The sequence below is a fragment of the Myxine glutinosa genome, chromosome 6 (assembly GCF_964187855.1).
Source record: "Myxine glutinosa chromosome 6, kmMyxGlut1.1, whole genome shotgun sequence".
NCBI lineage: Eukaryota > Metazoa > Chordata > Myxini > Myxiniformes > Myxinidae > Myxine > Myxine glutinosa.
Genome location: NC_136266.1, coordinates 130888105 through 130900899, shown reverse-complemented (window position 1 = coordinate 130900899; position 12795 = coordinate 130888105). Strand labels below are relative to the sequence as shown.

At 49.4% G+C, this 12795-nt stretch overlaps 1 protein-coding gene across 5 annotated transcripts in view; it reads left to right on the top strand.

Annotated features, from left to right (window-relative positions):
• Window positions 1-643: 643 nt before the first annotated feature.
• The window catches only part of LOC137430303 (protein LMBR1L), a 119211-nt gene continuing 107059 nt past the window's right edge, over window positions 644-12795 (top strand). For 4 of the 5 annotated variants that reach the window (XM_068121080.2, XM_078780543.1, XM_078780542.1 and 1 more), the window contains exons 1-6: window positions 644-793; window positions 1830-1914; window positions 2026-2059; window positions 4533-4672; window positions 5390-5493; window positions 11769-11883. In XM_068121080.2, the coding sequence (XP_067977181.2) occupies window positions 734-793; window positions 1830-1914; window positions 2026-2059; window positions 4533-4672; window positions 5390-5493; window positions 11769-11883 (538 nt within the window). In that variant the 5' untranslated portion in view covers window positions 644-733. The remainder of the gene's footprint in view (window positions 794-1829; window positions 1915-2025; window positions 2060-4532; window positions 4673-5389; window positions 5494-11768; window positions 11884-12795) is intronic. The other variant, XM_078780544.1, reaches the window with a different exon arrangement.

The following is a 12795-nucleotide window of genomic DNA, read 5'->3' as shown; positions in this document are numbered from 1 at the left end:
TTCCGGGTTAAAATCTCAAGGTAGTCAAAAACCTTTTCGATCAAGTTCGAACACAAACAAAGCACCACACATAAATACATAAACCTACAACTACAAGGGACTATGACGTACTTGGCACAGAAATTACCACAACGTCGGTTTCCATCCCAGTTGCCTCCACTCTGCTCTCCCACAATTTCATACTTTCGGCATTTGTGCATTTTGTAAGGATGGAATCAGCCGATTCGCGGTTAATGGAAACAAAATGGCGTACACGGCCCACGTGACCAGAAGTTTTCAGACGCGCAGCTCTCTTACAATCCACATCATCAAGTGCATAAACTATAAACGCAAATATTTATTTTGTCTGCACATAGTTGTTTCCAGTGTGCAAGTCCGCCAGACTGTCTGCTTCTATGAACTCAAAACGATGCGGAGCATCCGCGCTTTTATTCTGTTCGGTGTAAATGCGACCTAAGCGGTATAGTTCGTAACAGTATTGTGCCGAATGTTTTTCACCAACCGTGTCCGTACCAGGTTATACTATCATATATATCGGGATGATTAAAGCATAGCTTGTACTTAATTATTTATATTTGCCCGAAGTTGCCGATAACCGTAAATAAACAACCGACCGACCAACCAATGAACTTTCTCCCACTTTGGGGGAGGGGGCGTGGCCTACTGAAAGTTCCCAGTGCTTGAGGGCTAGGCTAGTGTTTCGCAGAGTTTGCCTTGTTGGTCATGCCGTGGTATGGAAGAAGACGAGAATATGAGAGAAGAGCTCTTTTACAGTTACGTCCGAGACTGCGTGGTGAGTTTGGAGCGGCCCTTACATCATATAGCGTGTTGGGAGTTGCTGTTCACTTTGTCACTGATTAAAAAATAATAATATATATATATATATATAACTGCAACTTTTACATTTATTATTCAGTTTAATATCACATTGTGTAATGTTACGGTTGTGGGCTCATAACAGTGATTAAACAGTTTAATATTTTAGTTAAACTATTTTTTAGTTAAACTTTAATATTTAATATTTAGTTAAACTTTAATATTTAATATTTTAGATTAAACAGTTAAACAATCTTTTAAACAAATATCACAGTTTAATATCAAATTGTGTAATGTTACGGTTGTGGGCTCATAACAGTGATTAAACTGCTTCAGATATCCATTTATCACGTGGTTTCATTATAATACCTGTCATCTATCCATTTGATACATGACACTTGTGGTATACCACTTGTTAGATATCCATCTGATGTGTGGTTATGTAAATGCAGCCACTGATTGTTGGTTTATTTACCATCATACTGTATATTTTATTACTATATCATCCAAACAGATTTGGAGTATTGGAGCCACGTTTTGAACAGCTCGAGTTATCAAAACTCACAATATGTCATGATTGTATTCTTGAATTATTTCTCGATTAAAAAAAACAATTTTTTTTGCAATGTCAAAATTTCAAACAATGTAGCTTAAGCAATTAGTAAAAGTAAGCCAAAGCCAAAAATAAAGTTTTCCCTGGGTCATCTTGGTTGTATTTGCTCGTGAGTACACTGACGATGAATGTGAATGAAAGGCTGTAAAAGATGTTGGCACATGGAACAAACAGTCTGCTGAAGCTCCACGTAGCCAGAGGACACCGGCAGCAGTTTGCGCAACCTATGGCATCTGACTCTGTACCCGAGAACATCCTGAAATTTCCACCGTCGGCGTGGGAGATCCTCTTTGCACTTTTACAAATCAAAGCATTTGCGGTGATTCCAATAAATGAAAGCAACTTTGTTTTGTATCCATTTTTATTTGTATTTGAGCTGACATTGATCTTCTTCTTCCAGATAAGCTTCTTGCTTTTCACGTATCTTTACATCATCTCGGACTTTGTCATAAGGCAGTTTAGAAGAAAGCCTGACATCGTATTCGGTAATTTTCACACCTGCCAATTCTTTTGCACACCTTGGCATTGATCACTGGCACAGATTATCTTGGTACCTTGAACAGCCCATAAATCTAACTACTTGCCCTTTGTTTCAGGCGATGACGAAGACGAAACTGTTGACAGAATTGCGTGAGAGATTTTGATTACCACCTTTGAAACTTGCCTTGAGATATCTTTTAACCAAAATTATTTGTATAAATGTTTATTTCGAAATGTTTTTTTTTTTTTTTTACTCCATCTCAAATATTTTTTAGATTTTTTTTTCCCCCTTTTATTTATTTATTTCATATCTTTAGTCCATCAATTTTGAATTATAATGTTGCGAATCTCTTGTTTCAACTTGTTCGATCAACTTTTGATATTAATTATAAACATTTTCTCTAAATGCACCAAATGAGCTTTGAAATTGGTAAATTTGGTTTTATAACTCTGCCACTGAAGGTGGGCGGAGGTTATGTTTTCACCCCTGTCTGTCTCTGTCAGTTTGTCTGTGAATAAGATATCTAAAAAAGTTGTGGACGGATTCGGACGAAACCTGATGGACATGTTGGGGGTGTGGCAAGGACAAATTGATTCGATTTTGGTGAAGCTCCAGATCCAGATAAGAGAATTTCTTATGTTTTTGTGACAAGAACCAGTCATTTAGACTTTGGATGTCCAGATCGAGATCCGGCCTATCAGTGGGATACAAAACGTGAACTGTTGAGCCTGATGGAGGTATGCTCTCTCCCGAGTGCTGTTGATAATAGTATTATATACTACTAGGGCATGCCCGTACTATATATAAGCTAGGACGTGCCCGTACGTGGGTGCCCGTTCCTTGCCAAAAAAAAAAAAAATTTGTGTAGGGGTGTGTGTGTGTAAACATCCTAGGGCGTGCCCGTACGTGGGTGCAAAAAAACATGCGTGCAAACAACAACAACAAAAAAAAACTTTGAAACCACGTGGCAGTAACGACCACAGAACCCCCCTCCCTCTATTTACATGAATGGTTTGGTCCATTCGCAACGACCACAGAACCCCCCCCCCCTCTATTTACATGAATGGTTTGGTCCATTCGCAAAGCCAAAGCGAACGACCACAGAACCCCCCCCCCTCTATTTACATGAATGGTTTGGTCCATTCGCAAAGCCAAAGCGAACGACCACAGAACACCCCCCCCCCCCCTCTATTTACATGAATGGTTTGGTCCATTCGCAAAGCCAAAGCGAACGGCGAACGGCTAAATCGCCATAGCTCGGTAAGTACTTGTCCGATTAATTTCAAACCTTGAAAAGGCACATCCTCGGGTCCCCAGCAATATACCTGGCAAGTTTCAAGTATATCGGACCGGTAGTTGTCGAGAAACAGCGGTCACAGACAAACAAACAAACGTACAAACGTACAAACGTACAAACAAACACACAGAGATTACTGGAATTATAGATAGATTATCCTCAGTTTTTTATTTATTAAATTTTTTTGGATGTACTTCCAACAGACCTGTTCCAGCATACTGCAGCAGACCTCTAATCTTGTGTATCATTTATAAGGCAGTTATATGGTACATGCTTGAGGGTGGGGACTCAGGATACAAATGAACTTCCCTCGCGAGATCACAAAAATGTACTTTATTCCATTAAACGCATCTCTTCCACATGAACGACTTCACTCCAACCTGGTCTACTTGGAGACCTTTTGTGATTGAGTGTTCTTGAAAATCTACATTAGGATACACAAAGAACTCTGATGAAGGAGACCATTTGACCCATCCAGCCTGTGTTTCAAGAACACATTAATTCAATTTAACAGTATATGGACTTGAATTCACTGGAGGGAGGAGGGGGTAGTGGGGACGAGAGCACTGGGACAGGCACAGACATCACCAAGGTGCTATTTCTATTACTTTAAATTATAAAATAAATAAAAATTGGGGGGATCGAGGGAGGAGGTGCGGTAGAGCACTGTTGTGGTGAGGATGGAACAAACACAGACAGCAGATTCACCTTTTTACGAGACATCGCAATCACGACACAGGTATCACACCTGTCAAATCACACCATCACATCACAATGACACCTGTCAATAACCATATATCCCTCAATCTTCGATGTGTCTAGCTACCTGTCTACTGTGTCTGACTGCTACTACCTTTCCAGAGGACCTATGCCATCCATTAACTACTCTGAGTGAAAAAATTACGTGGAATCATTGTCGTCGAAAGATTGCGTGAAATGTCCATTTTGTTGGTGACTAAGACTACTTAATATTTGTATAATAGACAGTGACATGAGAACTGTGGGGATATAGAAGTGTAGAAATTGTTTGTTTGTTTTTGTTTGTTTTTAACAACGAAGGTGTGTGGGGAGAGGGTTTAAATCGAGGAATTTCAGACTCTAACCCATGTACAGCTCCAGAACTTCCTTCTCTATGCTCTTTTCCCTTTGCTTTGCTGGCAATTGTTAAGGGAAATGTTAAATAAAACTTGCAAGTAAATGCAAGTTTGAGCCTGTTGTACTGGTATGTGCCAATATAAAGTGTACTGGAAAGAATGACCTCCCCCCCCCCCCCCTATACCCCCATTTACACTCCCCACCACCACCTCATCCCACATCACCAACAGACTCTGGCTCTGCACTTTTACACTGGCTGTCTCTTTGGCTGCTGTTCTGTTGCTGCCTTTCTCTATTGCAAGCAATGAAGTTCTCCTCTGCTTTCCCTGTAGTTACTACATGCAGTGGCTCAACGGCTCACTTGTTCACGGTATGTCCCCTATATAATTAAACCTGTGTTTCATCCATTTACTCAACCTATCCCTGTGGTTTCACAGAGGTCTCTGGAGTGTTGAAATAGGCTCATCTATACATTACACATCCAGAGCAGTGACGAGGGTACACTGATGGATGTAAATTATTTTTGGAAAATGGTTAACGCAAGGATGATATTGGAGAAAAGGGAAAGAAGGTTGAGGGGATGGAAAAATAAATGATGGCAGGAACAGTCGGGTGAAATATTTTGAGTATTTGACATGATGATTGTCCAAAACGTCTTTCAATCCTTACCAAGTTTTGTAGTTCAGGATTCTCGGCCTTCCCTTCTTGTGTTTTAGTCTATGTTCCTGAAGCAAGATTCGCTGTCGTGGAATGCTGAGTTAGGCTGTAAATCTTTCCCTGGCCTGCAGCACTTTGACTATCCACCAACAGTTGTCTCTCGTGTCATATTATGTAGCTGTAAATAACTTTTTGCCAAAGCACATCTGAAAGGCTTTTTCGTACTGGAGGCTTTGGGGAAACGTTGTTGGTTTGATAATGACTGGCATTCTTGTATTGTTTAGCCATTTCCTGCCAGAACAGGTTGGAAAACCTTCACTCGTTGGATTTGATTTTGAGTTGTTGGCAGAAACCTAACTTGTTATTTGGGTTCTCAACAGCACAAACTTGCCTTGAGCTATTTTTTAAAATTATTTATTGCCTCCCACAGGTCTCTGGAATGTGGTCTTTCTTTCTTCCAACATTTCTCTTGTTCTGCTCATGCCCTTCGCTTATTTGTTCATCGAGTCGGAGGGATTTTCTGGATCGCGGAAGGTGAGTCGTTCACTTGTACCATGGTGCCACCTTCCCGTACCGATTCAGGTTTGATACTGAAGGTGAGGGCTGTGGTGTGGAAAACTCGAGCTCACTTGCAGCACAGAAGATGATTGATACGCAAAGTTTTTCTCAACTGATTTTAGTAGAGCAAAGTAGTGCTTCATTCTTTTTCGTAATTTGTTTTTGGGCAAGTGGTTCCGTGGATGGCACAGGTTGAATTTAAGGTCACAGAAAAGGTAATCTATTAATTTGTTGTCATACTGCCATAAAGGTCGAATTTTTGGATTGCCCAAAACAGACAGTTCCAGAGGGTCAGTCGGTGACTCAAAATGACCATGATCCCATATACCCCATGGTCTAATTTGTGTTTGGGGGTAGGGAGAGGCCCAATAAATGATTCCCTGCCAAATTGCAGCACAATCAGTCCCACCTGTTCCCACAATTCACGAAGATGTCCCACGGAACTCCTCAGGCGGTAGCCCACCTGTTCCCGAGGCTCCCTGCGGGTGGAGGGTTGACCACTGGTCCATAGTACTGTGCGAGATTTCCCCCACAATACTCTTTTAATTTTTATTGTTTTGTGTAAGTGTTTTACATTTGCTTCATAGATAAAGAATGCTTCACCAAGTTCAGGACGTCTCCTCTTCCCCCCCCCCCCCCTTTTTTTTCTCTCAAATACGAAAGGCCCCAAATTGATCCCATTTCCTTGTCGGGGAAGTTGGCCCAATTATTCAGGCATTCCTTCATATTTACCTTCACCATGAAAGGTGGATGGGCGTTATGTTTTCACCCCTGTCTGTCTGTTTATCTGTCTGTTTGTCTGTCGGTTTGTGAACAATATATCTCAAAAAGTTATGAATGGATTTGGACGAAACTTGGACAGGTTGTGTGTGTGACGAGGAAGAATTGATTACATTTTGGTGAAGATCCGGATCCAGCTGGTAGAATTGAAGTGATTCTTCACTATTAAATGATATGGCCAAAAATGATAAATAGCAGGATATCTCAAAGTTGTGGACGGATTTGGACGAACCTTGGTGGACAGGTTGTGTGTGTGACAAGGAAGAATCGATTCGATTTTGGTGAAGATCTGAATATGGATTCGGATACGAAAATTATTTAATTTTTAATGATTCTTCACCATTGAGAGATCGGGTGAAAAGCGATATGGAACATGATATTTAAAAAAGTTATGGACGAGGTATGAATAAACTTTGTGGATGAGTTGGTTAGGTGACAAGAACAAGCCGATTAAATTTTGGTTCAGGTTCGAATCCAGATCCGGCCTATCAGTGGGATTCAAAACGTAAACTGTTCACCAGGCGGAGGTATGCTCTCTACTGAGTGCCGTTCTAGTTTATTCCTGTATCGGCTGGATTGCTACACATTTCATTGGCATTGCTCATATATTTTTTCGATGAGAACATTGCACACACTAAATTTTGCCTTTTTGTGTGAAAGAAGCAAAAAATATAAATTTTAGCAATGTGAAGACAATGCAGACACCTATATTTTTCATCCTTCTGACTATTTGCTTTAGCTGGTTGTACATCGTTGAAGGCTTAAAAAGAGCTTGTTGTAGCGGCTACCGCTGGGTTTTCACAATCGCCTTGCACCTATCAAGGACGCGGAGCGATCACCATGCCGGGCTCGTGCAGGAAGCCCGGGCAGGCCCGCGCTCAACTTGCCAGGCCTCGGTCGGGACGCCCGGGCATGCCTCAACTTGCCAGGCCGCAGCCAGGACGCTGGGCCACGCCCCCTCTCGCCTTTCCTGGGCAAACGCTCCGGGATAATAGATATATATTGCTGCCCGATAAACGGGCTTAGCAGAGTGCCTGAGTGTTTGGTTTGATTAAAGCAACTCGGATGAATTCCAGCTTTTTGTCGCGTCCATTCTTCCGATCGACATGGGAGCCCCAGCTCCTTCATTGGTGACCTACCGACATGGACACGGCAGTCGCCCTTAAACTGCCTACCTTCTGGGAGGCTCACGCGGCGGTTTGGTTCGCACAGGCGGATTCCCCGTTCGCCCTGCGAGGCATCACGGCCGACGACACCCGCTTCCACCATGTGGTAGCAGCGCTCGGTTCGGCCACCGCGGCCCGCGCCCTGAGCCTCCTCGAGAGCCCGCCAGCCGCTGACAAATACGGCGCGATTAAGAAGCTTCTCCTCGACGCTTTCGCCCTCCCATCGGCGGAGCGCGCACGGCGCCTGCTCGACCTGCCCGAGCTCGGCGACACGCGCCCTTCCGAGCGAATGGACTACATGCTTTCACTGCTCGGCGAGCACTCTCCGGCATTCCTGTTCCGGGAGCTGTTCCTCCGTCAGCTGCCTAACCCGGTACGCCTCGCCCTGGCAAGCACGACGATCACAGATCCCCGGGCCCTTGCCAGAGAAGCCGACAAGATCTCCGCCGCAGGACAGCGCATCGCAGCGGCGACATGGGACCCACCGCCGTCCGACGCAACACCCATGGCGCCCGAGCACCCGGCACGGTCGACGACCGAACTGCCGACGCAATTGGCGGCCGCTACACCGAGCCGACCACCTCCAGCACGACGACCGGGGCCTCCACCTGACCAAGCGTGGTGTTACTATCATGCCAGGTTCGGACAGAAGGCCCGGACATGCCGACCCCCATGCACCTTCGGCAGGCCGGGAAACGGCCGGGCCGGCGTTCATTACCAGCCATGAGCGCCGGCCACACGGGCAACTTACTGTTCATCACGGATAAAGCGTCCGGACGGCGCTTCCTGTGCGACACCGGCGCCCAACTGAGCGTCATACCCGCCTCTGACCAGGACAGGCAATCCGCGGTTTGCGGCCCCTCCTTGGTTGCGGCCAACGGATCGACCATCCGCACCTTCGGCCCGCGCAACGTCACCCTCTGCTTCGGCGGCCAACGCTTTGCTTGGACGTTTGTAACCGCAAACGTGCCCATGGCTCTGCTAGGCGCCGACTTCCTTTGCGCACACGGCCTGCTGGTGGACGTCCAACGGCGTCGTTTAATCAACGCCGAAACCTTCAGCTCCCTGGTATGCACATTGAGCAGCGCCGCGCCGACCGAGCTGGCATGCGCCGTCCCGGCGGCGAACGAGTTTGCTCGCCTGCTCACGGAGTTCCCGGCCCTCACGCGGCCGACGTTTTCGGCCGTCGCAGTACGGCATGGGATCGAGCACCACATACCAACCACGGGCCCGCCGGTCTACGCCAGGGCCCGCCGCCTCGACCCAGCCAAGCTCGCCGTGGCGAAGGCCGAATTCGACGCGTTGGAGCACCTCGGCATCGTGCGGCGCTCCGATAGCGCGTGGGCCTCGCCACTGCACATCGTGCCAAAGCCGGGGGGTGGATGGCGCCCGTGTGGCGACTACCGCCGTCTCAATGACGCTACCACCCCCGACAGGTACCCGATCCCGCATATCCAAGACTTCTCCGCCCGTCTGGCGGGACGGGTCATTTTTTCAAAAATTGATCTCATACGGGGATATCACCATGTACCTGTCAGGGCGGCCAACGTCCCTAAAACGGCAGTCATCACGCCGTTCGGCTTATTCGAATTCTTGCGGATGCCGTTTGGTCTCAAGAACGCGGCTCAGGCGTTCCAGCGCTTGATGGACGGCGTGCTGCGTGACCTGCCGTTCCTTTTCGTTTACCTGGACGACATCCTCGTCACCAGCACGTCCCGGGCCGAGCACCTCCTCCACCTCCGAACATTGTTCGGGCGCCTCAGCGAGCACGGCCTCATCGTCAACCCGGCCAAATGCCACTTCGGCACGATGGCCGTTGATTTTTTGGGCCACCACATCACCAAGAACGGGGCAGTGCCGCTGCCAACCAAGGTCGAGGCCATCACCACGTTCCCGCGTCCCCGCACCATAAAGGCCCTGCAGGAATTCCTGGGAATGGTGAATTTTTATCACCGCTTCGTGCCCCGCGCTGCTCAACTCATGCGGCCCCTCTACGAAGCCCTCCGGGGCAAGCCGGCCAAGCACGACATCGCCTGGTCCGCAGCAATGGATGCGGCCTTCCAAAGCTCAAAGCGGGCCCTCGCCGACGCAACACTGCTCGCTCACCCGGTGCTCAACGCTCCCATCGCCCTCACCACGGATGCCTCCGACTACGCGGTGGGCGCCGTACATGAGCAATGGGTGAACGGGGTTTGGCAGCCACTCGCTTTTTTCAGCCGGCAGCTCCGGCCGAACGAGCTCAAATACAGCACGTTTGACCGGGAGCTCCTCGGTCTACACCTGGCCGTCCGCCATTTCCGCCACCTCCTGGAGGGCCGATCTTTCACGGCGTTCGTCGACCACAAGCCGTTGGTTTACGCCATGGCCAAGGTCACGGAGCCGTGGTCGGCCCGCCAACAGCGCCACCTCTCCGCCGTGTCGGAGTTTACCACGGACATCCGGCGCGTCGCCGGCAAAAACAACGCCGTGGCCGACTGTCTTTCCCGGGCCAGCGCGAACGCGGTCCACCTGGGCGTGGACTTTGCGCTTATGGCGGCGGACCAAACCACCGACACCACGGTGCAAGCCCTCCGGGCGGCGGACACGGGCCTCCGCCTGGCCGACATCCCCTTCGCGGACACTGTCCTGCTCTGCGACGTCTCCCAAGGCCAGCCTCGCCCCATCGTTCCCGTCACCTGGCAACGCCGCATCTTCGCCTCCCTCCACGGCCTTTCCCACCCGGGCCGGAAAGCTTCCCAGAAGCTGGTGTCGGCGCGATTCGTCTGGCACGGCCTTCGTCGGGACGTCCGCGATTGGACCAGCACCTGCACGGCCTGCCAACGGGCCAAGGTCCACCGACACACCCAGGCCCCGCTGGCACCTTTCACCGTGCCCGAACGACGTTTCGACCACGTCAACGTGGATCTGGTGGGCCCCCTCCCCCCGTCACGGGGGTTCACACACCTGCTCACCATGGTGGACAGGACCACCAGGTGGCCGGAGGCCGTTCCCCTCGTCTCCACCACCACCGCCGACGTGGCGCAGGCTTTCATCGCCACCTGGGTCGCCCGCTTCGGCGCACCGGCGGACATCTCGTCAGACCGCGGACCACAGTTCACCTCCGAGCTGTGGGGCGCGGTCGCCCGCAACCTGGGGGTCAAGCTCCACCGTACTACGGCCTACCACCCCCAAGCAAACGGGTTGTGCGAGCGATTCCACCGCTCCATGAAGGCCGCGCTCATGGCCGGCCTTCAAGACGGCGGTTGGGCCGACCGGCTGCCGTGGGTCCTTTTGGGCCTCCGCACGGCCCCCAAGGAGGACCTCCAGGCATCCACCGCCGAGCTTGTCTATGGCCAGGCGCTACGCGTCCCGGGCGAATTCGTGCCCGACGCTACCAGTCCCTGGTCCGCAGCTCACCAGCGCTCGGACCTCCAGGAGGCCGCCCGACGGTTTGCCCCCGTGCCAACATCCCACCACGGTGACCCCCAGTTCTACGTCCCCCCAGCACTTCGCACAGCGGAGTATGTTTTTGTGCGTCACGACGCACATCGGGGGCCACTCCGGCCGCCGTACGACGGGCCCTTCCGGGTGCTGCGACGGGACGACAAGTCGTTCGTCATCGACATCGGCGGCAGGTCGGACCGGATTGCGGTGGACCGCCTCAAGCCGGCGCACGTGGACGTCGACCACCCACCACGGGTGGCCCTTCCGCCGCGGCGAGGCCGCCCCCCGTCCACGGTGCCCCCCACTCGACCGCCCACCACCACACCGGACCCCCTCCCACGACCCGCCAGGGGTCGCTTCGGCCGGGTCATCAGGACCCCCCTCAAATTGACCCTGCCGGTGCAAGTCGATTCTGGGGGGACGTGTGTAGCGGCTACCGCTGGGTTTTCACAATCGCCTTGCACCTATCAAGGACGCAGAGCGATCACCATGCTGGGCTCGTCCAGGACGCCCGGGCAGGCTCGCCCTCAACTTACCAGGCCGCAGCCAGGACGCTGGGCCACGCCCCCTCTCGCCTTTCCTGGGCAAACGCTCCGGGATAATAGATATATATTGCTGCCCGATAAACGGGCTTAGCAGAGTGCCTGAGTGTTTGGTTTGATTAAAGCAACTCGGATGAATTCCAGCTTTTTGTCGTGTCCATTCTTCCGATCGACGTGGGAGCCCCAGCTCCTTCATTGTAATGTTATCTCAATAAGGATCCCATTGTGTTTGGTTGCGGTCTCCAAGCCCGCCATTCTTGGGTAGAGCACATTGTGGAGTGGCATAAGGGTGCTCAGTTAAAATCCACCTCCACCTGCAACATGTTCCCTCGGAATGCAGGGAATTGTGGGAAGGCTGCAAGAGACTGCGGTGGTGCTGGGCTTGCTTGGTCTCCTGCTTCTTGGTATATTCTTTGTAGCCTTTGCGCTGGTCAACATCGCTACACCTTTTCATGGCAAGTCGCATTTTATTTTCATTAAACATACAAAGCAATATCTGACATGTTTAACCAATGAATAATGAACTGCCTTGTAAATATATCGACCCCCTCACTGCTCCATTATATGGATACTCATGTCTACAGTGTATATCCATGTAATGTAGCTGTAGTCAGCATAATGCATACTTTTCAATGACTGTACAGCTTGAAATACAAATGATATATATACCTTTATTTCATAAATTCAGCTTGATATGTACCTTGGAATAAGCATATGGTACTTGCTCATACAGTTATACAGCAGTGAAGGAGTAAATTATTTTGCAAAGTAATGGATGTTTACTCGAGTTAAATTTATCGTTTGCTGTTTGCAATCAATTTTTACCCCACGTGCGTAAAGTGAAAAGCGGGGTTAAGCAATTGGCTCATGTCCGTCCGTCTGTCTGTCTGATCAGTTTATGATCGGGGGACAACTTATTTAAATTGAATGTAATATTTTGAACACCAATCGGTACATAAATAGTGTTATGAATTTGGGTAGAGGAATATCTAGAACCAGGTAGATCTGAATAGGTATCATGCTTTGTCTTTTGGGATAGCGAAGCTACCTGTAATAAGTTCTGTGTGTTAGGCGGTTTGTCAGGGTAAGTGTATACCTGTGAACATACAAGGATGTTCGTGTGTTGAATAGTTGTAGGGATTATGATAAGACCCCTGTGTGTTAGACATGGTGATCATACCTGTGTCTCTTATGGCAACGCATTCTCATATAGACACTTAGATCGGTCCTTAGTGCACACATTAAATAATTCCCCTCCCTTACCACAACGACTTTGGAAGACAAGCAGGCAGCGGCTGCGCAATACGCCACCATGGGCGATGAACATTGAGTAAGACAAGCTATAACCACGCCCAGGGAACGTGTGA